This window comes from Vigna angularis, chromosome 1 (genome assembly GCF_016808095.1).
Source record: "Vigna angularis cultivar LongXiaoDou No.4 chromosome 1, ASM1680809v1, whole genome shotgun sequence".
Classification (NCBI taxonomy): domain Eukaryota; kingdom Viridiplantae; phylum Streptophyta; class Magnoliopsida; order Fabales; family Fabaceae; genus Vigna; species Vigna angularis.
This window is the reverse complement of record NC_068970.1, coordinates 62,280,147-62,305,962: the sequence shown is the minus strand read 5'-3', so window position 1 is coordinate 62,305,962 and position 25,816 is coordinate 62,280,147. Positions and strand designations below refer to the sequence as shown.

The 25,816-nt window shown below is 32.9% G+C and overlaps 4 protein-coding genes across 6 annotated transcripts; all 4 read right to left on the bottom strand.

The window, feature by feature from the left end:
- Nucleotides 1-381: 381 nt before the first annotated feature.
- On the bottom strand, nt 382-2,836 carry LOC108322901 (RNA polymerase II transcriptional coactivator KELP). The gene is made up of 3 exons (XM_017555187.2): nt 2,406-2,836; nt 2,203-2,308; nt 382-730 (listed from the first exon to the last, which is right to left on the bottom strand). The coding sequence occupies exons 1-3, from the start codon at nt 2,715-2,717 to the stop codon at nt 642-644; spliced, it is 507 nt and encodes a 168-aa protein (XP_017410676.1). The 5' UTR covers nt 2,718-2,836; the 3' UTR covers nt 382-641.
- A 1,985-nt stretch (nt 2,837-4,821) lies between these two features.
- On the bottom strand, nt 4,822-8,137 carry LOC108322960 (uncharacterized). Of its 2 annotated transcripts, XR_001831629.2 has the most exons (4): nt 7,683-8,137; nt 7,320-7,559; nt 6,847-6,951; nt 4,822-5,095 (listed from the first exon to the last, which is right to left on the bottom strand). XR_001831629.2 is itself a non-coding variant. In XM_017555275.2 (3 exons), exons 1-3 carry the CDS (start codon nt 7,889-7,891, stop codon nt 5,059-5,061), a joined length of 486 nt encoding a protein of 161 aa, XP_017410764.1. In that variant the 5' UTR covers nt 7,892-8,105; the 3' UTR covers nt 4,822-5,058. The 2 variants fall into 2 exon arrangements, 1 of the variants encoding a protein (XP_017410764.1); XM_017555275.2 differs by lacking the exon at nt 6,847-6,951 and having other exon boundaries at nt 7,683-8,105.
- A 230-nt stretch (nt 8,138-8,367) lies between these two features.
- Nucleotides 8,368-12,835, bottom strand: LOC108322958 (F-box protein SKIP8). The gene is made up of 3 exons (XM_017555274.2): nt 11,920-12,835; nt 9,754-9,950; nt 8,368-9,111 (listed from the first exon to the last, which is right to left on the bottom strand). Exons 1-3 carry the CDS (start codon nt 12,334-12,336, stop codon nt 8,859-8,861), a joined length of 867 nt encoding a protein of 288 aa, XP_017410763.1. The 5' UTR covers nt 12,337-12,835; the 3' UTR covers nt 8,368-8,858.
- A 4,692-nt stretch (nt 12,836-17,527) lies between these two features.
- Nucleotides 17,528-25,700, bottom strand: LOC108322951 (probable inactive ATP-dependent zinc metalloprotease FTSHI 1, chloroplastic). Of its 2 annotated transcripts, XM_017555265.2 has the most exons (15): nt 24,850-25,698; nt 24,667-24,754; nt 23,709-24,143; nt 23,549-23,602; nt 23,352-23,417; nt 22,517-22,612; nt 22,306-22,434; nt 21,338-21,390; nt 20,275-20,470; nt 19,607-19,721; nt 19,266-19,540; nt 18,741-18,824; nt 18,543-18,655; nt 18,204-18,453; nt 17,528-17,969 (listed from the first exon to the last, which is right to left on the bottom strand). In XM_017555265.2, the coding sequence occupies exons 1-15, from the start codon at nt 25,479-25,481 to the stop codon at nt 17,787-17,789; spliced, it is 2,769 nt and encodes a 922-aa protein (XP_017410754.1). In that variant the 5' UTR covers nt 25,482-25,698; the 3' UTR covers nt 17,528-17,786. The 2 variants fall into 2 exon arrangements, with proteins under 2 accessions (XP_017410754.1, XP_052736364.1); XM_052880404.1 differs by lacking the exon at nt 17,528-17,969 and having other exon boundaries at nt 18,313-18,453; nt 19,243-19,540; nt 24,850-25,700.
- Between the last annotated feature and the right edge of the window lie 116 nt (nt 25,701-25,816).

Below are 25,816 nucleotides of genomic sequence, written 5' to 3'. Positions count from 1 at the left end.
GAAATAAAAACTAAATGATTCTGACCGCTAAGAATCGACCTACTACTACTACCTAACTCACAATGTTTTTTCCCTGGGGACACAATAAGATATCAGTATCCATGACTATCCGCAGTTTATATCATAATCCAGCTTTCTTCTACATTTTACCAAACTAAACTCAACCATCGTTAAAATATAATTAGAAAACGCTGAGACGACTTCAGCTATATTAAAATTACCATCTGAAGGTGTTTAACGTATATTGGAAGTGCATAAGGTGGAACGCATTTTTTTTTATATCTTTTGGTTTAAAATTACGGTAGGAAAAACATGCTTTTTGTTACTTTTGGGTTGGGAGTAATTTTGAAAGCCTTCACGTAAAAAAGAGTAAGAACGATATTGAAGGGAAATAACAGAATAATGTGTTTAATTTAAAGTGACTTTCATGATAACTTTACTCCAGAGTCTTCCTGAAATGGCTCTACCAAATCAGGTTGCAAAACACTTGAATAGTACATGATTCACAGTGACTCCAGGTCCCAAAATGGTCCATAGCATTAAAATGGCACCATGGTGCTATTCACCAAAAAGATACAAGCAAAGCTACTTAGTATGTCCTTGATGAGTGAGGTATGTATGTAAATCCTCACACCCTTGTATCAACGAGATTCCATTTTCTTAATGGCTTTTTCTATGGCAGGCAGATTGTTTTTAAAGACAGACCACTGCTCTTCAGTCAAACTTATTCCTGAAAGACAAAGGAAGTCAGAATTAGGAAATAACCTTTCAGTTATAGATCATGATAAGCATCATGAGTTACACAAGGAAACAAATAAAAATAAAGGCCAAATTGCTACACTCAGCGCCACTTGTCTGAAACAGCAGCCACAAACCTTACTTTCTTTTCTTAGTTCTAGTTCTGGATTAGATAAGAAAAGATAAACTTAATGAAGAACTAACTATGAACATATAATCAATGCAGATACAGAATTTTCCTTTTACCTTTTTCTTAGTAAAAGGTCCTATTTATTATCAATCCACACGTGGGCATAACAACTAGCAAGTATCAAGTTGACAAAACCAAATGCAGAATAGTACTGATCTCACCATGCAATAGTGTTTGTTTCACATCACACAGGAATGCAGGACTAGTAAGGCTCAAATAGGCATAGGCACTTTCGTGCTATAGTGCAGAGGGAATTCTTGACTAGAAGAATTTTGGCATGCCAACTGCAACACTGAGGCTTCTATCTAGTCAAATTAGCAACATGAAGTTGATATGTGTAGTCCAACAAAATATGATACTAAAGACACGTAGTTTCAAATCAAGACACTTTAATGATCTGTGCAAGGAATATATATATATATACACCAGTCCAATTAACATAAAGGTGTAATGCTGAGAGGAAACCAAAACCCCTTTTGGTTCAACTGTTTCTTAGATATATCGCATTTCGATCCCACACTGTTACTATTTCAAGGCTAATCTAATTCCATAACCAAGTCCGCAACCTTTTTTTATGTGCTCAACTAGATGTTTATGTGAAACAGAACGGCAGCCATATATAATAGGCTAAAGACACGGCTAATGCCTTTGATTTTCAATGCGATGTATACGGAAGGAGTGCACCGAACATTACACAACACGAAGTCAACACACACACACCAAAAAAGTCCTAAATAAATGGCCTCAAATATCATATGATGTCAGCACAGTCTTCAACTCATACACTAAACTTAAACCACTATGCAAAGATGTGTTAAGAAACCACTGAATATCAGAAAGGAACGTTTTTTCCAGTCCCCCTCTCTGATAATTAGCTTCATGTTAACGACAAGGATTTGATCATAATTAAAAAAGTTCAAAACAAAAACCGCCAACTGCCCCTATTTCGAAAGGTAAAATGATTCTTGTCCACCCAAGATATTGATTAACATTTGATATTCAAGTAGAGAGAATAAAAGTCACAGGTTTATAGAATATATGATTTCACAAAAAAGAAAAATAGAAAGAAAAATCAAGTCTTTAACAGATGTATACAAAAATGTTCAATAAGTGTATACAAAATCGAGGCGTACGTGTATCATTTCTACATTCCACATACACAAAAGAAAAATAAAAACTTTCAGTGTCCCCACAATCCAAAACCAAAACTCCTTTACCAAAGGAAACAAGAGAATCGAAAAAAAGGCTTAACCAAAACAAATAACACAAGCTACCTTTGTTAGAAGGAAGTTCCCGGCCATCTTTATTATAGTACTCGCGAATGGAGATCAACGTTTGCCCTCTGAAATCCTGAACGGTCACCCTTCTCTTCGCTGAAAGCTGAAATCCAAAAACAAAATTAACCCAAGGAACCCTTTTCCCATTGCCACCTGTAAAATGGTAAAAGCGGTTCAGAGGAAAGAAAAACCGAACAAACCTTGCAGATGATGAGATTGCCTTCATTATCGTACTCCTTGCCCTTGGATTCTCCTTGTTCTTCTTCAACTTCTCCCTCATCATTTTCTTCTTGTTGTTGCTGCTGTTCTTCTATTTCTTGCACCTTTTCTTGCAGAAAAGCCCCCACGACCTGCTTCACGAAGCCTTTGAATTGGGGCTGAGACAGGTTGAGACCGAGCTCCTCGGAGGCCTCCTTTCGAATCTTAGACTCCGTAACCTCGTCCATGTTCGACTCTTGCAAAATCCTGCGAACTGTTTCCTCGATTCGCTGTTTTGTGTCAGTATCGTCCATTTTGCAGTCTCGCTGATTTCTCAGACACAACACAAGTATTCTTATAGATTGATTTCGGAGAGAAATTGAAACGAGTTCGGTTGTGTCGAGTAGGTGTGAGTGTAGTGTAATGTGTCTCTTTGTAGCTAAAGCGTGCCAATTAACGGTGTTTATTCACACGTTAAATCAATCCAAATTACCGTGAATTGAAAAACTATATTAAAATATCATAATTGAACTGCTAGAATATTTGTAAAATTGAATTGAAATTCAAAAACTGCTAGAATATTTGTAAAATTGAATTGAAATTCAAATTTAATTAAATCAATCCAGATATTTAATATAATACTTTTTAAGAGAAAATAAGATATAAAATTGACCTGATCCAATCCGCTTTAACATATATTAAACCATTTTTTTTCGAAAACATTTTAATTCTATCCGGAAACAAAAATTAACCACCAAAGCACCTGTCAAAAAGTCGTAAATAAGAAACATTTATAATAATTAATTATAAATTATTTTGCAAGAGAATAAAAGAAAATAATAAATCGTATCCACTTAATTATTGTTTTTATTTATTACTTAAAGAAAGTTCTATAGTTTATTACTTTTTTAACCCTGTTTTATTACTTTTGGTAAATAAAACTCAGGATAATTTTATGTTGTTTTGCGTTATTTTAAAGTAAGCTTTTTTATTTTACTTAACTGACTTTCCGAAATGGAAAAATTAAAAGTAAGAAAATATTTTAATAGTTTTGAAAGGTGGTCTCCAAAATTTTGTTTATTCTTAAAAGATCTTTTATAAGTTGATCAAATAGAACAAGTTGGATTATCCGGTTTTCATGTAAACGAATCTAATAAAACAAATTCACCTTTTGAATAAGATAAAAAATATTTAAACTTTTTTCCTAAAATAGAAAACGACAACATTTTAAAAGAATCATATTGATCAATTTAAAAAAAGTAAAAGCCTAAAATAATTTTATAAAATAAAAGATAAAACTGAAACGTATAAATAAAATAAAGAAAAATATGAGTTAACCCGTAAATAAATCAATATTATAATTTGATTTTCATCTTCATCATCCCTTTTACCTCTTCCATCCAACCACACCGACACACTTTCTTTCCCCTCGCCATCCGGTCTCCTTTTTTTCATTAAAAATAAATTTATTCCTTCAATAATAAATTTAATAAAGGTGACGGAAACAACACCTAAGATCACTTTGAAAACATTTTATATAAAATTGTTTAAAAGTAACAAATCAAATTAATAAAATACAAAAGGAAAACTTTTTCTCAACCATCCTTTAACTCAAAATATTTTATTTATTTTTTATTCTATCAATCCTGTTTATAATTAAGTATTTTCTTGCATTGATATATTTTTTTTAAGTTCTATTTGTAATGAGGTATTTTTTTTCGATTTGTAAGTTTCTTAAGGATTTAGGTCTACATCTTTAACTTATGTTTCACTTGATTATTATTTAAAATATATCTTAATTTATGTATTGATATTTTTATCTTATTATTTTCAATTAATCTTGAGTGATAATCTTTTTTAAGAAAAGATTAAAATCTTAAACCTGTACAATATTACATTATGTATAATTGTGTTTGTATTTAGTTAGTTAATATCTCTCTCTATATGTGTGTAATTTCAATAATTGTTATTTATTTGCAATAAAACGGTCAACAATATTTTAATTTAAAACATTTATTATTAGCATCTCTTACAAAGTTGTGTATATATTTAATCTTCATGCAAGTGCAAAGATGTTTACGAAATGGTTGTTTTCTTTGAATGATATTTGCATATGTATACTAATATTAATATGCATACTATAACTATTTACACATGGACATATATAGAACTAAACAATAATAAGTTTAATAACCAGCCCGGACGAGTTATTTAACTAGTACTAAGCTAAATAAAACAAAATTATCGTTTCTTTTGGAGGAAAAGAAAAATAAAGACAAACAACATTATAAGATTATTATAAGATATTATAAAATCCAAAAATATTATATAATTAACTTTTTATATTCCTTTGTCCTGTGTTAAATCCTCTTTCACCTATTCAAGCCTAAGGTAATTCTAATGGAAGAATGCCGGAGATGAACGGAAAAAGCTAACGTGATTCAGAGAAATAATTTACCAATGCATACATCACATGACATCACCCTATTTACCAATGCATTTATAAGACGTACATAGATTTCCACAATCCTTACACAATATTGAATTTACCATTATTTGTAGCAGACCAGAGCATCACCAACATTTTCTTTACCCCCCTCTCCCTTGTAGCTTTTGCTTTTGTCACCTCAAAGTTGAATAGTCCTCCCAACCACTTTACCTATTAGATTTCTTCACACTTTCCTTTTTGTTACTGTAAAATTTGACACCATTTTAAAGCACTAGTTAGAAGCTATAAAGGCAAGTGAAAGATCAGAAAATCATGCTGAATTGTAGAGCTCAGATTTTCAAACTGAATGCGCCACCCCACTTCACCTCACTCTACATGACTAATACACAAGTTTGAACGGTAATTTAGGCTAGCTAATTCAGATACTCTAATTTCTCCTCTGGAATACTAATTTTCTGGAAACAAAGCAAAAGAAGGCACTTGATAACAAATAGTTGTTCGCAAGCTTTTCAATTATCTTGATAAACTTCAAATTGTGCACAATCAACCAGAATAAAAGTAGAAAATACGATTGTGTGTTTCTGTGAAACCAAAGTAGCTAGCAGTTCTAATACATTCGCAATATAACAAAGAACTTCTACTCAACTCAGCCAAGCACCCGTGACCCAATTCCAACCAAACATGCCAAATCAATAGTTGAGGCATTCGATAATCAAACTAAAGACCACACCTGCATCAAAACATGTTTGTGCTTATTGAAGTGATACTCTTCTCAAAAGGGTGAACCTCAGGCCCTGATTCTCTTACCTTAGGTTTTGGACATTCGTATTCGGCATACCTAAGAGCCAGTACTTCAATGAATGCCTTTTGCAAATAGTACAGTGGTACAGTTCTAATAGGAAGGTCCGAAGAAGAAATAAAATGTAAACTGGAGCTATGTGAAGAAGCTTTGAAATCACATGGTTTGTGTTTAGTTGCATAAAATGGAATACAACAAGGAAGGAAAGTTAAGAAGTGGGCTAGCACTGTCTTGACGGTGAAAATAGGAAATTAAACTATATAGTTAGGACTCTTGGGTCTATCATACAATGTATAGTAAATCATAGGACTCATACTAGATAAAATCACACCGCTGTTGGTTTGGACTATGGACACATGAGAGAAAGTCCTGTTAGAGAACGAAAACAAGGTTAATGGGGGAGGAGAAGGTGTGGGGGACAAAAGAGGTTTGATCATGAGGAGAGGGTGGGGAAAATTCTGAGTTTGCGGAAGCCATGACAAGAGATTAAGCACTTGATACCATGTTAGAGAACGAAAACAGAGAAAGGAAAACAGTAATGTTTATTACATTAAATATGTGTATATAATACAAGAGAGAATCAATATATACGAGAGAAGAGACCATGCATGTACAAGCATGCAGACATGAAACATAACACAAAACAAATATAATTGTATCTCTCTTAACAAGTCCAATAGAGGTTCCAATTAGAGAACTGATCAGGTGTAGGGAAGCTGGTTAGAGTAAGAGGCGGACCAAGAGAGATTCAAAGTGAGACTGAAAAAGGATTTATAATCAAATGGGCACCTCAGATGAATCGGTTTCGGATAAAACACAGTAGTATTTATTACCTTGTGGGAGAAGACTTTTAGTACTAGTGGTTGATACACTTCTTCTCATAGACAATATTTTATCGCACTAGATGAGAACACAATATCATTGGGTTTGTTCAAAAACGAAATCTTCAACAACAATATTCACCATGAGATCCCTTTTCCATAAGGCTGCAACGATAAGATCCACTCTTCTTATGGTTGGTCTTCTCTATGTGTGCTCAAACCACCTTAGTTGATAGAGTCGTCTTTTCTTCAATAAGTACCATGTCATATCTCGTCTTATACAACTATTCTCTACCTTATTCATACATCCATGAAAACATTTTCACTTCTTATACGGACGAAATGAGAGTAATGGGGACCTATTAGATCCTTACCAGACCAAAGGGGTATTCATCAACGAGCAATCAAAAAGTGATATTAGAATCCCGGGGAAGCGAAATCCAACAGAGTGAATGTTGTCCTTACTTTAGAGATGAATGCTGAAAATTTATTTAAAGCACGTATTATAGTCTTGTTGAAAGTTTCATGAATCAGAAGTGGTACGAAAGACTAAAACATCTAAGGTAGGAGATTAGTAGTCCACTTATGATGAGTAGACCACACATTACACAAAGCTAGATATCGACTTAGTGGTAAAGTTGGAAGGAAGAATGAGAGAGGTTCTGTGTTCAACTTCCTCACTAGCATGAGAGTTATAAGATTGATTTGAAAGATTTAAAAGGAAATGTGGGATAGGTTATGGGTTTATCTCCCCTCTAACAAAATACTCAACTATGAAAAAAAAAATTACACGTAGCTAGATATTAGAGAATAAAAAGCTCATGAAAAGAAGGAAAATTACACGTACCTTTTCTTCGAGTCACTGGCAGTTCCTATTGTGGATGTTTTACCACTTCCAGAGACAACCTCGTCCATGCTTTGTCCTTGTCGCCTATACCTACCACCCGATGCCACAAATGCAGGGCATGGCCTGTAAGCCTTTATAGGCCACCACCCAAACCCTGGCACTGTTGCAATTCCACCCTGAATCCTTCCTTCACCATTGCATCCTTTCTCTATTTCTTCTCTTCCACATGCCTTACAACCGCTGTGAAAAAACACCTCGAATTAGTTGCTCTCTGTCAAGAAAAAAAATATATACACACTATTTTCCATGCAAGAGAGAAGACAATATGGTACGGGAATTACATATAATGCTAAATCATTATACCTCACGAATTCTGACCGATCAACAAGAGGAATATCGTCTGGCGCAGGAGAAGTACCCTCATCGATAACAGAAGCTGGAGTAGAAGGAGAGCACAGTGTAACAGTTAACTTCGAAGAAGAAGAATAAAGAGAAGGGTAGGTCGGAGCTGGCCACGAGTTTTTGTAGCTGCACAACTGAGGCGTCGGAACCGAGAAAACAGATATTGTCATTCTCTCTCCTCTCGCGCTCTCTGGGGTGGATAACGTGCTCCACTCACACCGTTGTAACGTGAGGCTGCCAAGTGCTAACGCAACGATGTAACAACTACTTCACTACTCCCTACTCACTTCTCTCACCACTAATAAAGTGACGAGGGCAGCCTCTGCCAAGTAATATTAAGATTTACAGCAAAATTTATATTGTTAAAGTCTTGCCGAAACAGACTGATAATTCGGACTCAATATTTTTCTATACTTAATTTATTTAGTGTTAGAATTAATTATTAGCAATTTACAAACAATAACATAAAAGTCCAAACATATTAGCAAATTAAAATTCATCGGTACATTTTAGCACGTGATCTTACTATTGTTATATTCCTTCATTCTGATAAGATTACTTGGGAAAATTCGCAAATTATACTTTTTGACATGCGAATTGTTGTTATATGCTTTCTACGCCAATTCTGAATCTCTCGTCGAGGGGGTTTAACAAAAAAGAGTACTTCTGGAACTACCAATTCTGAATCTCTCGTAATCATGCTTTACAATAAAATCATGATTTTGTTAGCATAGGATTCAAAAATCAACTCACAGGAAAATGATGCACAACTAGGATGAACGAAAAAAAATAGAGAATGCTTGTGCATTTGCTCCCCCCGACGACTGCTCAGCCTTGCTTTTCACAAGTAGATTGGATGCCTGCAAAGTATGAACGTCCTGATCCAACGAATCATTCACAGGTAACCACTTTCTGCCCATCTTTTTTGCGTTTACTTTAATCCATTTACTGTACTTATAACTCTTTTCTGGCGCCATTGCCACTGCCTGTCTTATATACAGTATAAAAATGAAACTAAAATTGGAAACTACAAAAGGATCTTTCAAAGAAATCACGAAAATTTCAAGCATCTTGCTTCTGCAAATAAAACCACCTTTTGTAACCAGTATCAGACATAAAATGTATCATCTCTCACTATTATCCATGCACTATCTGATGGTCCACATCCCCATTCATCATAGAACTGTGATGATGAACCATATACCACCGTCCATTATGGAACTCAAAAACATTTGTCACATTGAATGGCCCTGTATCCATGTCAACATATGTTCTCATGGTAACCCAAGCCATGTCTGCCAAGACGCGAGCGCGCACATCTCGAACCTGAAAATTCAATCCTTGCTCCCAGTTGAATACTAGTTGCCAACTCTGCATTACTGCATTAAACCTGTAGCATGGACAATTGTGTTACTGGATGCATTGCAGAAAATGGATTAGGTAAAAAAAAAATCGATACATAATTTCACAGGCTAGCAAGAACTTCAGAAATAACTATATACGGAATGAACGGGATTTTTTTTCATAAGGACAAAAATAAAAAATATTCTATTTTTGTTCAAAATGCATGTATATCTAGATTATCAAGCTCTACAGTAATACGAAAACCTGTATTCTTGAAACTAGTATTTCTCGAGAATTCAGTTGAAGTATCCAAGATAAAAGAACAGTAACAGAAATGTGCACTCTAATGTTGCCACATTCTACATTAGATCTCTCCAGTACTTATCCCACAAACAAGTGCTAAGGAGTAAAGTTTTCAAAGGTATAACATAATAATACATCCTATAATTTTCTGATCTAAATATGATATCACTGGTCCAGATTTAAATTATTATCATTAAAAATGAAATTCAATGACCTATGACAAATATAACCATCCATGAACTTTTGGCAGTTTGATAGATATACCATTCGTACCATATAAACAATCTTTTTAATTATCACAACAACCTATTATATATGAAATCAATATGAAAAGCTGGTCAAAACGAAAATATTCTTGCAAAATGGATAGAAGCAAAACTCATACCCGGAAAAGAGTTCTCCTGAGGCATGAATGCACTTCACATAATCTGCATTCAGCCAAAAACGACTCATTGCCGGAAGAGACTTATCTCTTACAATATTGAAGAATTCTGTATTAATATTCACAATTGCTCTTGTTGCAGCATAGTACGCCTTCCACCCATTGGTGGGTGTGATACTATCTTGTTCCAATGTAAAGTCCTAAAACCACAAATTCAGAAATGTTATAACAAAATCAGAATGATGGAACTCACTGTAGAATCCAATGAAAGTAATCGCATACATTCTCAGATAGGACAAATTAAAGCGTAGTTATTGCTCATATCAATTTAATTTACACTTTTATGGTTTATCCTACAACATATAAGAAATACAAGAAAATTGTGATACAAACACACACACACACACAATTATCTAGTTATAGAAACCTAAGTTGTACGCAGACAAAATTTAAATGCACCAAATTTTCATAATTATTAACTCAAAAATTCAATTTATTAGGAATCCAAATGAGTTGAAAGTCTCATATCGAATAAAAATAATAAAATTGAACATATAAGTAAAAAGATCCACAAACATAGTGTCTTAAAGTTTTGGGTTAGAAGTGATGTCATAATCTCTTGTATGGTTAACTCATGGATCATTGGTGTTAAATCTCCTTGGTGTATTCTCCCTAGAAAAATCCTAATAATAGTATCATAGCCAATTATTTATCTAGGTAACAGGCTCACCCTAGAAAATCCTATCAATGGTATCAGTGCCAAAACAGGGACAAGCATGTTCCATTGTGTTAAATCTATCCCGTGTATTCCCCTACAAAAATTCAAGCACAGTTTCTTTGCATGTCCAACCAAACATTCATAGCATCTTTAGTTACATAACAATTATTTCTTCCATCAGCAATTGTTCCAAACCACGACCTTAATGCACCTTCTTGTTTTCTAGGAAGCCTTAATGTTCTGCATTGATGCGTTAAATAACAGTTTTAGTGCCTCTGCCTTCTTGATTTCTTGGAAGCCTTAAAATTTTGCATCCATGTGCTGTTAGATAACTGTTGTAGTGCCGCACCAATTTGTTTTCTTGTAGGCGTTAAAGTTTTGCTTCAATGTTGCTAAATAACCATTACTGTGCTGCTGCCTTCTTGTTTTCTAGGAAGCTTTAAAGCTTTGCATCCGTGTTGTTAAATAATCGTCATAATGCCATCACCTTCTTGTTTTCTAGGAAAACCTTAAAGCTTTGGCATGTATGTTGTTAAAACCGTTATAGTGCTGCCTCCTTCTAGTTTTCTGGGAGGCCTTAAAGTTTTTCATCTGTGTTGTTAAATAACTGTATTAGTGTTGCTGTCATCTTGATTTCTAGGAAGCCTTACAATTTTGCAACAAAGATTTCAGATAACTGTTGTAGTGCCACCACCTACTTGTTTTCTAGCAAGCTTTAAAGCTTAGCATAAAACATTATTAAATAACCATTATAGTGTCGCTGCCTTCTAGTTTTCTACAAAGCTTAACCTTGTTAAATAAACTATATAGTGTCACCGCCTTCTTGTTTTCTAGGAAGCCCTTAAAGCTTTACACGCATGCTGTTAAAACGGTTAAGGTGCTGCCACCTTGTGTCTTTCTAGGAACCCTTCATCCATGTTAAATAACCAACACAGTGCTACAACCATCTTGTTTTCTAGGAAGTCTTAAAGTTTTGCATCCATGTTGTAAATAACAGTTATAGTGCCGCTGTTATAGTCTAAAACGAGTGACGTTTTCTCAAACCCTCCTCTAAGATTTGTGAAGTGACGCCAACTATGGTGGCACATAAGGCCACAACGGAATGTTTGTATGGTGGAATTTTGGCATTTCGCCATATTCTGCCATCCACCATCGATAACCTTGCTTTGCATACAAACCTCTGAAAGAGCACTCCTAACATGATTCAACTCAATCTTTTCCTCCAATAACAAATACAAAACATACAACTAAGGCCAAAAAGGCAAGAAACACCAAGAAAATGCCCGAAAGCATTTTAAACAAACCAGTAGAAACTCTGCAGCATCATTTATAACTCCTCTCAAGAAACAGTACAGAACCTAAAAGAACTAGAAAATCCCAACATTCCTACATAGCACGAGATAACAAACAAACAAAAAGAGAAGCACGAGAATCAGAATTCAGTAATTCACCTTGTGATACAAGGCCTTCCAAGCGTTATCATCATTCGCGGCCTTTCGCATCAAAGAATTGGTCATGGAGAGACGGCAGAGACTGGGATAATCCAAGTAACTGAGCGCGTGCGTCGTAATCTCCGGAACCAGTTCCTCCATCATGGAAGACCCCGTCAACCGCTCCCCCAAGACCACAGGCGCCGGAACGGGACTGGGCTCAAGCATTTCAACGGCGCCGTTGAGGTAGGGCACGGCGCCTGAAGCGGCCACGGACGCTGAATCGGAGGCGCAATCGCAGTGGTGCTTCCTCGGCGGAGTGAATCTCCGTGGAAGGGAAAACGATCGGAGGAGAGAGTAAAGCGCGAGGAGAAAACAGAGAGCAGTCACGGCAACGGCGACGTAGGACGGTTCGGAGAAAAGAGAGAAAATCTCCATTCATAAGTCATCAAAACTCGGCATTTGAAGAACATCAAAACCCTAATTGAAGTATTAGTATATATATATATATATATAGTTAATTTGTTTGGTGTTTTTGTAGAGTGTGGAGTGATTCCCAAACCCTAGTTAAGTTTGAAAGATTTGAAGAGAGAAGGTTTTGGTTGGAAGCGATAGGCAAACCCGTGAACGTTAAAGAGGTTACTGCCGCTGTTAATCTGACTCAGACTCACTCACTCCTTCTTTCCAAACCACCAACCACAGCCACAGACACTCTGAGAAAGAACCACCCAACCTCTCTTCTGCTCTGCTCCCTCATTGCTCATCAAATTAATTTCAATTATATTTTCATTTTCATTTATTACCAATATCATCCCTTTTTTCTAAAAAAAAAAAATATAAGCATGTTTTTATTATTTGACGTGGATTCCTGGGATCAAATTCAATTCCATTCATGCATGTTGTTGTTGCTCTGAATTCTTTCTATAGCTTTTAGAGAGACCCGTCAACAAAATTAAATGTACCTGCCTTTCTATCTCTCTTACCTACACATCTCATGAAATAGCTTTTGGAGATAAAATTATTTTCTATTTTCTTGTTATAATAATTATAAATTCATTTATGAAATAATATATATATATATATATATATATATATTCTTTCTCGTATTTTATTTTTTATTTAATTTTTTGTGTTTGTCATTTCATGAAGGTGAAAAATGGAAGTGCGACTTTGAAACTCTTTGAGAATAATGAAAGAAAATTCGGCGACTGACTACCGTACAGAGCCAATCAGGAACCGTTGGGCATAAGATAAAACTTTTATTCTGAAATTATGACTCTTAGGTATTATCAAAAAATAGTTTTTTAATAAAGAATATTTTTGAAGAATAGAGAAATTCGCAATTTTGATCTGATTTACTGATTTAAATTTAATTTATTATAATGAAATATTTAGTTTGCAATTTTGGTTGACCTACACCCTAAACCTGTTCATAACATTATTAATGTGAAAATATGTACTTTTTTATGTGTAGAATTTGATCATATTCAACATATTACCAAAAAAAAAGGTACAAATATATAGTTATCGGTTTCTACTTAACAGTTTATAAGATTAATAAGTTAGTTTTTAACTTATTTTAACCGTTTGTAAGTTAGTTTCGTAAGTAACTCAATATTATATATGAGTTACGCTATATTTTTCTTTGTTTATATTATAACTTTTTTATTTTTTATATTTTAATATATTTTCTTATCATTCTTAATTTCTTTTTAGTTTTTATTATATATTTTAATTTGGGCAAAATAATTGACTAATACACTACTTTAAATATTTGTTGAGTTATTTTTTTAATTTATATTAACATAAACACATGTATTATGTGTATTTGTGTTTGTATTTATTCAACAATAATATTGTATTATAAATCACTACGATATATGTAAATTAATTAAGTTAATATATAAGAAGAAAAAGTAAATTTACAAGAAATAATTTATAGTTAACCGGAGAAACTACAAATATAATAAAAAAATTGAAAATTACGTAACAGTTTTATATAAAATATTTTAAAATAGAGGTTTCTAAATGTCAGTTAATAATTATATTATAAAAGATAAAACGAAAATAAAAATTGTGTAAACAAATATCATTTTTACACAAGGTAATATATATATATATATATATATATATAATAAGAAAATTTAACATTACATATCAAAGTAATTGAGGTTTTATATATTATATGCAAACTATGGTAAAAACAACTTAACACGAAAACAATTTAATTTGATAAATAGAAAAAAAATGAAAAATAAATTTAGTTAATACTTATTAGATAAACCAATTTAGATAAAATGATTTATACAAATTAAAAAGAAATAGAAACATTAAATCTTTTAATAAATTTTAATTATTTAAAAAAATATAAAATTATAATTGTGTGATAATATTTTTCTTTGAAACAAAAATATTTATATATTTTTTCGTTAGAAAAAAATTGTATAATAATATATTGTTACGTTACTCTTTATATTTATCACCTAATTTTACCAAATAGTTTTGTATTTAAATTAATAGTTATGAGTAATTTCAGAAGTGAAAAGTTTTACACTCCTTTTACCAAAGAAATCCTAATTAAAAAAAGATATCTTCACACATATTGACATGGACCACAAACATAAGGTAACCTAATTTCTAGCCAATAACACCCCACCATTAATACAATATTAAATTCAATATCAACAAATTTAAGGAAAAAAATTAAAAACACTTTCGTTCTATCAAGAAAAAAAAAATGGCGGAATAAATTTACATGGATAATATTAAATCTGGAGGAAAAATATGAACCAAACAATGCAAATAATACAAAGAAACAAAGCGAAAGTAAATTTATTTTATATATAATTTATTTTGAATAAATGAAATACATACTAAACACACATGAAAAGAAATCATCTACTCTCAACTACAACATTAAATTTAGTATAGCTTAATAACTCTTCTGGTCCATTGTTTATAATAATAATAATTTAATGATTTTGTTCAATTTTTTTTAGTAAATGTAGTTTCAATATTTATTAAAAGGAGAAGCTCTTCTATTATATCAATTAGAAAAATGATAACTTGGTAAAATAATATGGGTATTTTTCCTTTTGCAAGTATATTGAATAAAAAAAATTGAGGAAAAATATTACACAATTACTACTAAATTCATAAAATATATTAAGCATTTAATTTGTTAAGATAAAAGTTTTTTTTTACTTGCAATTTGTTACAAGTGGTGCATATCATTTTATTCAATTGATGGTAGGAAAAAAAAAGTTATTTTTTATCAGCAGAAAAAGCATAGCTTAACAACCATTAGTACTAATTGTGTTTTGTGCTGAGAGTTTTCACATAATTTGTGTTAAGTGTGGTTGCTATGGACATTTGACCATAAATTGTGGTACAAAATATAAACCTAAAGAGGTTAATGTTGGACCACAAACATTGAAAGGCCAAATTAATGATGAATACTATCATTAATGCAACATTAAACATTAAGATAAACATAAAAAAAATAGGGGAATAATCCAACGTTAGCATTGCATCATATTAAGCCAAAAAAAAATTAGTGGAATAATAATAATTATACGGAGGTTGACTTTTTTATAAAGAGAAAAAAATAAAATGTAACTTAGCAAGAACAATGTAGCATCCATTTTAAACTATTTAATGCAATTTTTGTTTTGGATACATGGAATGGGCAAGTAAGACATGAATAAAATAATTGAATATCAACAATATTAAAATAATGATTTTTTTTAATTGCATTAGTGATTGTTCATGTGTATATGCATAAAAAATGTTTTTGTTCTTATTCAATTTGTGTTGGAAAGTATAACTTTACTATTATTGCCAAATTATGTAAGAGGGTTTTAGTATAACTTTATGAAGTTTGGTTTATATGAATAGTTAATTATAAATTATACTTATCACAAACTTAAAGATGTTATTAGTGGACCATAATCATAGACTTTGTAATACTACTAATAGAGATGTTACTATTAATGTAACATTATACAATATGAGAAAATCAAAACCTAAAGAAGCTAGTAATACAACATGATGGTTTTTTTGCAAAAATGTTAATGGAGACATTACTATTAATGAAACATTTAATGCAATATAGAAGATTTGCGGTAGAATTAAACATTACCACATAATCCTATTATATCAAGACTGGTAGAATCGTATTTGCATAGGAATTGACTTTTGTTGTAAGAAAGACTTAACTCCACTCATGCCAATGTAAATAATATGAAAACAATAGAAGTGAATTCATTTTAAATAGAATAGGAGTCACCAAGAAAATAAAACTTAAGAAATTTAAAATTTTATTTTAATAATTTAACTAGTTAATATTTGGAATAAAAAAATCATACAGACTTTTAACATGAAACTCCAATTTTATTAAAGAAGAACACAAATAGTATTTGTAAAAATTTTATCTATACTTTATTCGATATGCCACCGGAACAGTGAAAGAGAACGAGAAAAACAACTTAAATTGAAAAAAAAAATTAAAAAAATATATTTTTGAAGTTTTATTTTGAGAAATCTACTTTTTTAAGTTCCACTTTTTCTCGAACAAAACAGAAAATAAATATTATATATATATATATATATATATATATATATATAATTCATATTTTTCAGATTATTCAAACGTAGTTTTTCTTATATCTCTTGAATTTCTAAATAAAGAATTAGAATTATTCTAGAATATACTAAATATTAACTAAAATGTATTTAAATATATCAAAAGTAACATTTTAATGTTGTCTAGTATTTCTAAACTTGATACAATGTCAAACTTGATGCAAGCCGATTATGATTGTTTTTTCTTTTTTAGTTATTATGATTAATGCTCGTTTATATTTTAAAACTGATGAGAAACTTATATAGAACACGTCAAAAACCTTCATACATCACGTTGTAAAGGTTAAAAACGATTTGTAACTCATTATATACATATAAATGTTACATAAAACGTTATACATTAACATAATAATAATAATAATATATTATTATAATTAAATGGAAAATTATGAGAACAACATTTAATTTACAGTGAATCATATATTTCAAAGCATATGATCTGTAGTATCACGAGAGTTATAATCTTATTTTTAATTTTGTAGCGATACAAGCTTAATATATATCCTTAATTTTAAAAATTAATATAAAATAAATAAAAATAATAAAATACTAAAGTCTTGAGTTTTATATTAATTATGTAATTTAAGACTTCCTACAATTAATTTTGATTCAATAAATGGAAAACAGACATCTGAATTTACTAACAATTTATGCATAAGAATCCAAGAATCCAGGAGCTGAACTATACCCGTTGCCTTCTATAACGTCAAATGATTATACGTTATATATCATTATTAGTGTATTCAATAAAAATATGTTTATATTTTATAAATAAATTATTTAAACTAATTTTATTTTAAAATATTGTTTCAACTTTTTATATACTTTTATTAAATAATGCTAATAAATATATTGGGAAGGGAAATATGTACAAGAGAGGTGTAAAAAATTGTATACATGATATAGAAGAAAAAACACTATACAAAAGTGTAGAGCTTTCTACATCTAACAGACATTAAAAGAATTCTGCGAGAGACACTTTCCATCTGGTAAATTATGTAAATTTTCAAGGCAAAGGATTCAGATTTTCGTTGTGAAGATGGGAAGAAAAGGCCTCTAAAACCAGTTATAATGAATCGCGTTTCATACAAATTGCATGATCAAAATTTATGGCTCAACAAAATACATATACTATTGTTCTCAGTGAAAAATGTAAGCTTTGAAGTAGCCCTCCGTAGAACGAATGTTGCCGAAGATCAGCTACCGAACCAGGAATCCAGGAACAAATTTAGACGAGGAAGAAGTCACATGGTTTCTTCGGTTGACTGAGGTTTTAAGGCATACTCCAAATCACGCACTTGTTCTTTGTTGAATGGAAGATTGGCAGCATATTCCTCCTCCAAAAGATATAAAGGGGTTTGTGGAGGGTATTTGTTTAAAATGAACTCTATTTCCTCACCACTGATCTCCTCCTGATCAAGAAGTACCTGCAGTGCCAATTCATAAGCTGTCAAAGTGATCTTTTGTCACACAAAAGTAAAGCACAGAATGACAAATCGTTGCAGTGGTGTTAAGCTGGTACAATATCTGATATTTTGAGATGTTGTAACCGAAATAAACTGTGCTCATAAAGTTCTTTTCTAACCTTTTGGTTCTAGAGTTCATAGTGATAACAATTCACAAATTAATATAACTCTCTTTATGATCTTACTCGAAGTTACCTTAATGGTTTTAAGTAAAGCTGCATGGTGCCTCTTAAGGAGAGACACAGTCTTTCGGTACATTTCACTTATTAACTCTTCAGTCCTTTGTGCAACTTGATCATCCATCTTAAAGTTCAGTGGTGGTTCAATCAAGTTGTAGTCATCATAAAGAGACCCTTCAAAATCCAGCCTTGGTCCGACAAATTTAACTGACTTCTTCCAAGGTGGTGGTTCTCCATGTATGACCATCGGATTCTCCAAATTCCATCTGCAAGTAGAGAAGGTGAAAAGGAGCTTATGTAGAACAAGAAAATAGGCAGAAAGTCGAAGGTATAAAAAAACAGTAATCATACTAACATGGTCAATATTTTGCGTGCAAGCCACGATGCATCAGCAAGGTAATCAACTGAGGCTTTTGATGTGTCACGTCCATATATGACCTCCTCGGCAGCTCTACCTCCAAGCAGAACCTGTTCGTCAACAAGGGCTCAAACTGAAACAAATAATTGGAACAAGAAAAAGGAAACTGGTATACTCAGGAGTACATTTACATACCTGAAGGCGATGAAGCAATTGAGGACGACGTTCGAACATATATGATTCATCATCAAGTCGATGAAATACCAATTGAGATAATGTCTGTCAGAAGGAAGTGGTCTTTGTAAGTTAAAATTATAGAAACACCCTTTAAAAATAGCAACCTTTTAAGTAAAAACCTACCAATCAAACAGGAATTGTATCACGGATAGAATGTGGTAGGCCTTATACAAATGAAAATAAAGTAGCATGTACATCACATAGGCTCCACACAGATATTTCTTCTTTTATTTCTATCTAGAGCTACATTTTCTACCGACACCTTGACCACACATCTTTTAAACACAAATGAACTCTATACAGTTATTTATTCTTTAAAATTCACATGCTTGAGTTTTAATACTTTTCTACCAGATTACCCGTGTTGCAGATGGTATCAGATATGGTACTGGTAATACCTCAAATAAGAGAACTGGAAAAGATTGACAGAATACTTGTAGAAGATAGGAAAGGATAATACAGTGAAGGAAGCTGAACAAGGACCTGACCACGAGGTACTATTGAGATGCGATCACAGAATTCAACAATTGCATGCTCATATCGCCGGAGCAAATGAGAAGTTAATGCAACTCCCACTTCAGTAGTAGCTCTACGACACTGTCCCTGATAACCCAAGTCTATTCCAACACGTTTAGGTCCCACTGTAAGTCTGTCAACTGCATCATCCAGATCTGACTGAAGAATTGAGTTGTGCCGTTTCCTCACAGCCACAAGGGCGGCCTCTTGGACCAATTGTGCCAATCTTGCTCCAGACCATCCTGAAATTAAGATGTGTGTTTGGATATCAGGATGCAAAATGCATTGAGCAATACAGGAGTTCATACCAGGTAGGTTCTGAGCATAGCTGGATAAATCAACAGACTCTGACATTTTTACTTTGCTAGCATGGATTTTCAAGATATCATGCCTTCCTTTGGCACCAGGAGGGCGAATCCTGATCTACAGAAGAAAAATTAAAAACATTAACAGCATACCATTGAAACTAGAAAGAACTACTAATAAATGTGGTGGACATGAAAGCCATTGTTTGCACCAGAAGATTGTGCTTTAATCAAAGCATTTAATAGCAAAACCAAAAGAGCTTAGGGTGTGCTTAATTATGTTTTTTATTTTATATTTTGAAAATTGTCTTAAAACAATTTTCAGAAACTAGCCATTACACAGTTGTGGTGAAAGATATAAGTTACAAGGAGGAATATGGGCAAGGGCAATGGAAATGAGAGTAAAATATAAAAATGACTCGAATGTTCTATTTTTTTAATTTAAAGATTGAAAAATAGACATTTTGATTTAAACAATCTTTAAAAACCTGCACTTGTTATACAAGTTTCTTGTTGTTTAACTTCTAAAAACAGCAAACAGTTTGGAAACAAGAAATAAGAAAACCTTTATGCTTATTCTTTCTTAATTGGCCCATCGCAAAAACAAAATACTTTACACTAAACCCAACTAAAAGTGAGAAAAAATTTACTAACTCGGGTTAAGAAGGAACCTTGCGATCAAAACGACCTGGACGAAGAAGTGCTGGATCTAACAAATCCTTGCGATTTGTGGCTGCTAGAAATATGACACCCTTTCCAGTATCAAAACCATCAAGCTCTATCAACAATTGGTTCAATGTAGTTTCCCTTTCCTGCGTGGCTGCATTATACAGGTGATCTTTGGACTCCTTGAAGATACCTTGTCGCCTAATCAATCAAGCATGGATTTCACAATCAGGTAGGGTGCATGCTTAGGGGACTCCAGATGTCAACAGACAGATGGAACCAAGCAAAATCGCCAGCATGGCAATTGTTTTTACAGTAAGATCTATTTGTGTAAATATTAAAAAGGAATAAAAAGAAAACTGATTTTAAAAAAAATCTATAATCCTTAGTTTCTAAGAGAAGCACTGAAAAAGTATTTTGAAGTATTTCTGTTTTTTTCCCAAAAAACGTAAATAATCATTATAATTTTTTTAAACACGTTTCTTCAATTAGAATGTGCTTATTTAACACTTAAAAAAAGCTAAAATTAAGACCACATATAGAAATGTCATTATTCAATTACCAATCACCATTCATGAACTAAATAGAACTTCCAAGAAGTTCCCATCAATAATTATGGTATGTGCCAAAAATATTATGGTAATGCCTGGAAGTATGGACTTAAAAATATTACAACAGAAGAAACCGAATGCTGCTTTCCCCTATGCATTCTGACTTGTAAGAATTGCGTATGTGAGAATCAATAACTAGATTAGACCAACCAATGGATCAAGAATGCTTGCAATATGGTGCCACTAATAATAATTACTTAATATGCACTTGTACAGACTGATCAGGAAGCTCACAAGTTACAATTGACTGTGAATTCAATATATAATACGTTCCACTACGATTCTAGGCCAGCTAAATTACTAAATCAACATTTTCGTTTGACTTAAGTTGTATAATTGGACAATATAAATCCATTCTCTCTAATAAATAAGAGCACATACCGTGGACATACAAACAATCCACAACTTTATACAATCTGTAAAGTTATAAACTCAACATAAATGCATATAGTCTTACTTGGTTGCCAATGCATCAATTTCATCTATGAATACAACTGACGGTTTGTTTACCTGCAAAGATAAAACAAACATTTAAGCATCCACCAATCACTAGCTCTCCAATAGAAACATCATATTTCTACAATCTATATCTGTATTTTAAAAAAGTTAACTGAGAAACAGCTCTATACTAAGTCGTATCTCGTATTGAGCGATATATTGGTTCTTCATGACACAAGGCATCCACACATTTTTTGCAACAAGCAAAGCAGAAATAACGAAATTGCCAAATAAAACACAAGAAGTATACTTAATGGATATTCTTAACATTATTTCTACTTTAGAGAGCAAGGAAATGAAACACATAAAAGTTTACTAACTTAAAGTGAACAAATGAGCAATATATAAAGGAGATAACAATTGAAAATTTTCATAAGAATCCGTAGTCCTTGAAAACACAAGAAGTATACTTAATGAATATTCTTCTTAACATTATTTCTACTTTAGAGAGCAAAGAACTGAAACACATAAAAGTTTACTAACTTTAAGTGAACAAATAAAGGAGATAACAATTGAAAATTTTCATAGGAATCCGTAGTCCTTGAAAACACAAGAAGTATACTTAATGAATATTCTTCTTAACATTATTTCTACTTTAGAGAGCAAGGAACTGAAACACATAAAAGTTTACTAACTTTAAGTGAACAAATGAACAGTACATAAGGAGATAACAGTTGAAAATTTTCATAAGAATCCGTGGTCCTTGAAAACGTTCAACAGAATTGATTGAACAAAGCAAAAAGCATGAAGATATACTGTTTCATCAAGTGACCAATACCCGTAACTAGTCACTTCATGATTGACATGCACATTAAGTTCACATTAAATCATGAGGAGGAACATGAAAGAAGGACTCAAGAACCTGAGTAAATTAGCAGTAAATACGTGATTTTAAAATTAAATATCAGGAAAAAGGAGTAGGATTACCTTGGCCCTTTTAAATAAATCCCTAACACGCGCAGAACCAACACCAACTAAAACTTCCACAAATTCTGATCCAGCCATTTGGTAAAATGGAACACCAGCTTCACCAGCTATAGCCTTGGCTACCAAGGTCTGCAAAAGCACGACAAAACTTAACATCTGCCAGACGAAACAGAATCTTATATCAAGCATTACTGGAGAACAAGAATCTGACCTTTCCACATCCAGGAGGACCCTCAAGAAGAACACCATGAGGAGGTTTGATCCCCATTTTATCAAACAACTCAGGATTCTTTAGGTATCTCACCAACTAAACAAAATCATAAATAACTTTCATAAGTTTTCATTCAATATAATAGACTACAAAGATAATTAAAATAAGACATAGGAATATAATGCAGAATATAAAAATTAGAATATATTAGAAGAGAGATGCATATTAATAGTTAAGCAAATAACTATTGAGAAGGATAAGTTATATTATTCAAAATAGTTAAAGGAAAAATTATCTAATAATTAATCTGAAATACAGGTATAATTTCTCTCGTCTTCTTAATGCAGTTGCTTATGCATTAATGCATTACGGCAGTTTTGCAGTTGGGCACAGCGGCATAAACAAGTTGAAACTCTTAATATTGTGGAGCCATCCAGAATGTTAAAGTGAAAAATTTTATTCGTCTAGAAGAGTTAAATTAGCTAGAGAGCAATTTTTGGAATATGTTAATCTAAATTGAATTATGTTTTAAAAAGTTTAACAAAAGCATGCAAATTGCACGCAAAAAAGTTTAAGGAGTAAAAAAAATTCACTTCATGCTCAAGGAAAAATACTTCAACTCATAATATTTGTAAAAGTGACAAAAGATGTCTATGACCGACTTGGAGAAAAATGTACTAAATTTTCCACAAAAAGTTAATTCATATGCTTATTTTTGGTTATAACTCTTCTTTTATTGGTGTCTCACAGCAAATGGCTTCAGCTTCTGCATCAGCAAATAATAAACTTATTTTCACACCCATAAATACAACCAAACATGTGAAAAAAAGATAACCTCTTGAAGTTCCTCAACTGCCTCATCAATTCCAGCCACATCACCAAACTTGACTCCCGTTGAACCCTGAAGCAACGTTTTTCCAAAGCCAGAAATATGAATAAGAGAATCCGTAAAGAAAATTAAGACTAGAAAACTAAAAATAACATTAATTTTTTTAAGAATAGAAACTAAAATAAATGTAGGTTTTAACACACATCAACACGGGCTTCAGCTTTAGATCGTGAGAAGTCTATTCCCTGCCAAAGATCCTGTGTATCAAAGAAACATCCATTAGACCATACTAATGAAACAAATCCACAGAACAATATTGGTTCAATGATTCGTGCATAATTAGTGGATCACTCAGTCACCTACCCACTTCCTGAAGTTTTTAGGCCTTCTTGAAAGAGTGAAACGAACAAGAAGGACCATAGTCAAAACTACAATCATAATTGGTTTCAATGCCTCAAGGCTGGCAGATATTCCACCAAAAGTGTAGAGCTCAGATATCTTAGAGAAAATTCCACCATAACCGAAAAAATCAGTAAAATTATCCCAAATCTTCTCCAAAATTGCTAGTGCAAGACCAAGAAAGAGCTTGAGGAACGGTTTGGCTATAGGCCACACAACATAGACAGCCACCACAAATACAAAACTGGTGGCAGCAAACAATGCTGCTGCAAGGAAGCCTCCAACTAGAGTAGCTGCTAAAGCCATGAAGATTGACACCACCGCGAGCTCAACCATCACTCTGCTAGATATGGAAGATGCAACTGGATGAGGGTACTCTGGCGTTTTACCCACCCAAGACTGCGGCAAAATAAATTAAAAGTCAAAAGAAAAATGACACTATGATTACCTATAAAAAGTATCTATTTATTCATGCATCTTGCCAAATCTGAGTCTGACTACAAACTAGGTAAGAAAGCATACATAACTAAGAAAAAAGACAACGAAATGTAAAACAAACAAAGGTAATTGACCATCCCCCCTTAGCACTAACACTAATATAAGAAAAAGGTTAAACCATACATCAGCCTATAGTTGTTCTTATTTTATGTTCTAGTCTCTATATGAGAAAATTATAAGCATTACATCCTACACAGCTTTTTCTGTAGTGGTATATGACCACCGATTCTTTTGTAGCAGTTTATCGCCAGAAAGTCTTCTGCAATGTTAACAAAATGGGTCAAAAAATAACTTTTATGCAAGTGAAGGAACTAAAACCTATAGTTTTCTCTTATCAGAAGTAAAACTTACAATAGAGACTAGGGTCTCTATGAATAGTTTAATCTCATGAAAATCATTCATATGTGAGAAAAGGATTAACAACCATAGCATGCCTCCTCTCTATTTCGTATCGCGGTCCATTGTAGTCAGCCAAAACCGCTCGAGCTTCCCCTTTACCCAGCCTAAGAACCCTGTAAAACCACACACAATCACAATCTGTCACAACACTGCAGTGCTCGGTTTAAACAAGCTGCATAACTAAGAATATAATTCCATTATTTTCTACCATTTAGTTGTGTGCAAGCTTTTATCACCAGGAATTTCCTTCAAATCCACCACAAAATCCCTATTACCTCCTCCTCCTCCTTTTGAAGTTATAAACCTGACTTTGTCCTTACTCAAAGCCTTCCTGAACTCCTCAATGCTCATATTGGGTAACTCGTTTACATTCCTGTTAAACTCATCTTCCTCTGATAACTCCGACCCAAAAATTTGCTCGGGAACATAAAGTTTCCCTCTATACTCCTTAAGCAAGTCTTTCAAATATACAGAGTTTCTCTCTCCAGAAACCTCACTCTCACTCTTGCTCTGAGGCTTCGTCGGGTTCAACCTCTTCAGCACATCCAAAATACCAAAAGTTGATACTTTACCCAAACTCTCCTTTTCTTTCAAAGTATATAACTTGTCGCCAATTAGGTACTTGGGTTGCACTTGGCTCGGGTTTTCCTTCAGAACCCGGCTCACGAAATCATCCGAACCGGGTTCGCCGCTCGCGGAGGAGGACTTGCAGAGCACTGTGGGTGACCTACGTAGAAGAAGGTGGGTCGGAACGCGCCTCGGAGTTTGCTTGGGTGACCCATGGCGGTGGTGGTAGTGGGATTTGGTGATGTGAAAGTGGGGCGAGGAGAGAATGTTCATCGTTATGATGAATTCATAAATGGACAGAGAAATGCATGCAAATGGTTTATGGAATTAGGGTTTGGTGCAACTTGAGAAGTGCAAGTGAAAGGAGATGAGCTTGAAAACAAAAATGGAATGTGCAACTCGTTCTGTTTTGGTGTTAGATTTTCACCAATCGGATAAAGCTTTTTCTCACTCTACTTCTCTTGTAGTTCAGATAGAAGAGGAAGAGAAGCTTATGCTAAAAGGTAAGAAATACACAAAAAGAAAAGAGAGAGAATTTAGTTAAAAAATAAATGAGTGAAAAAATATATTTCACTTGGTATTAATAATTTGATCTAAACTAATTATTT

What these genes read in the sequence shown, in the direction of transcription:
- LOC108322901 (XM_017555187.2), bottom strand. Translation starts at nt 2,717, where the DNA reads ATGGACGATACTGACACAAAACAGCGAATCGAGGAAACAGTTCGCAGG. An exon ending in GCAATCTCATCATCTGCAAG is followed by an intron (nt 2,309 to 2,405) that starts GTTTGTTCGGTT and finishes TTTGGATTTCAG; the next exon opens with CTTTCAGCGAAGAGAAGGGT. An exon ending in GGAACTTCCTTCTAACAAAG is followed by an intron (nt 731 to 2,202) that starts GTAGCTTGTGTT and finishes TTTGTCTTTCAG; the next exon opens with GAATAAGTTTGACTGAAGAG.
- LOC108322960 (XM_017555275.2), bottom strand. Translation starts at nt 7,891, where the DNA reads ATGACAATATCTGTTTTCTCGGTTCCGACGCCTCAGTTGTGCAGCTAC. An exon ending in GATCGGTCAGAATTCGTGAG is followed by an intron (nt 7,560 to 7,682) that starts GTATAATGATTT and finishes GTTTTTTCACAG; the next exon opens with CGGTTGTAAGGCATGTGGAA. An exon ending in GCCAGTGACTCGAAGAAAAG is followed by an intron (nt 5,096 to 7,319) that starts GTACGTGTAATT and finishes CAAATTTTACAG; the next exon opens with TAACAAAAAGGAAAGTGTGA.
- LOC108322958 (XM_017555274.2), bottom strand. Translation starts at nt 12,336, where the DNA reads ATGGAGATTTTCTCTCTTTTCTCCGAACCGTCCTACGTCGCCGTTGCC. An exon ending in GGAAGGCCTTGTATCACAAG is followed by an intron (nt 9,951 to 11,919) that starts GTGAATTACTGA and finishes TTGTGGTTTTAG; the next exon opens with GACTTTACATTGGAACAAGA. An exon ending in TCAGGAGAACTCTTTTCCGG is followed by an intron (nt 9,112 to 9,753) that starts GTATGAGTTTTG and finishes TCCATGCTACAG; the next exon opens with GTTTAATGCAGTAATGCAGA.
- LOC108322951 (XM_017555265.2), bottom strand. Translation starts at nt 25,481, where the DNA reads ATGAACATTCTCTCCTCGCCCCACTTTCACATCACCAAATCCCACTAC. An exon ending in CAGTTGAGGAACTTCAAGAG is followed by an intron (nt 22,613 to 23,351) that starts GTTATCTTTTTT and finishes GATTTTGTTTAG; the next exon opens with TTGGTGAGATACCTAAAGAA. An exon ending in CTATGCTCAGAACCTACCTG is followed by an intron (nt 19,541 to 19,606) that starts GTATGAACTCCT and finishes TCTTAATTTCAG; the next exon opens with GATGGTCTGGAGCAAGATTG.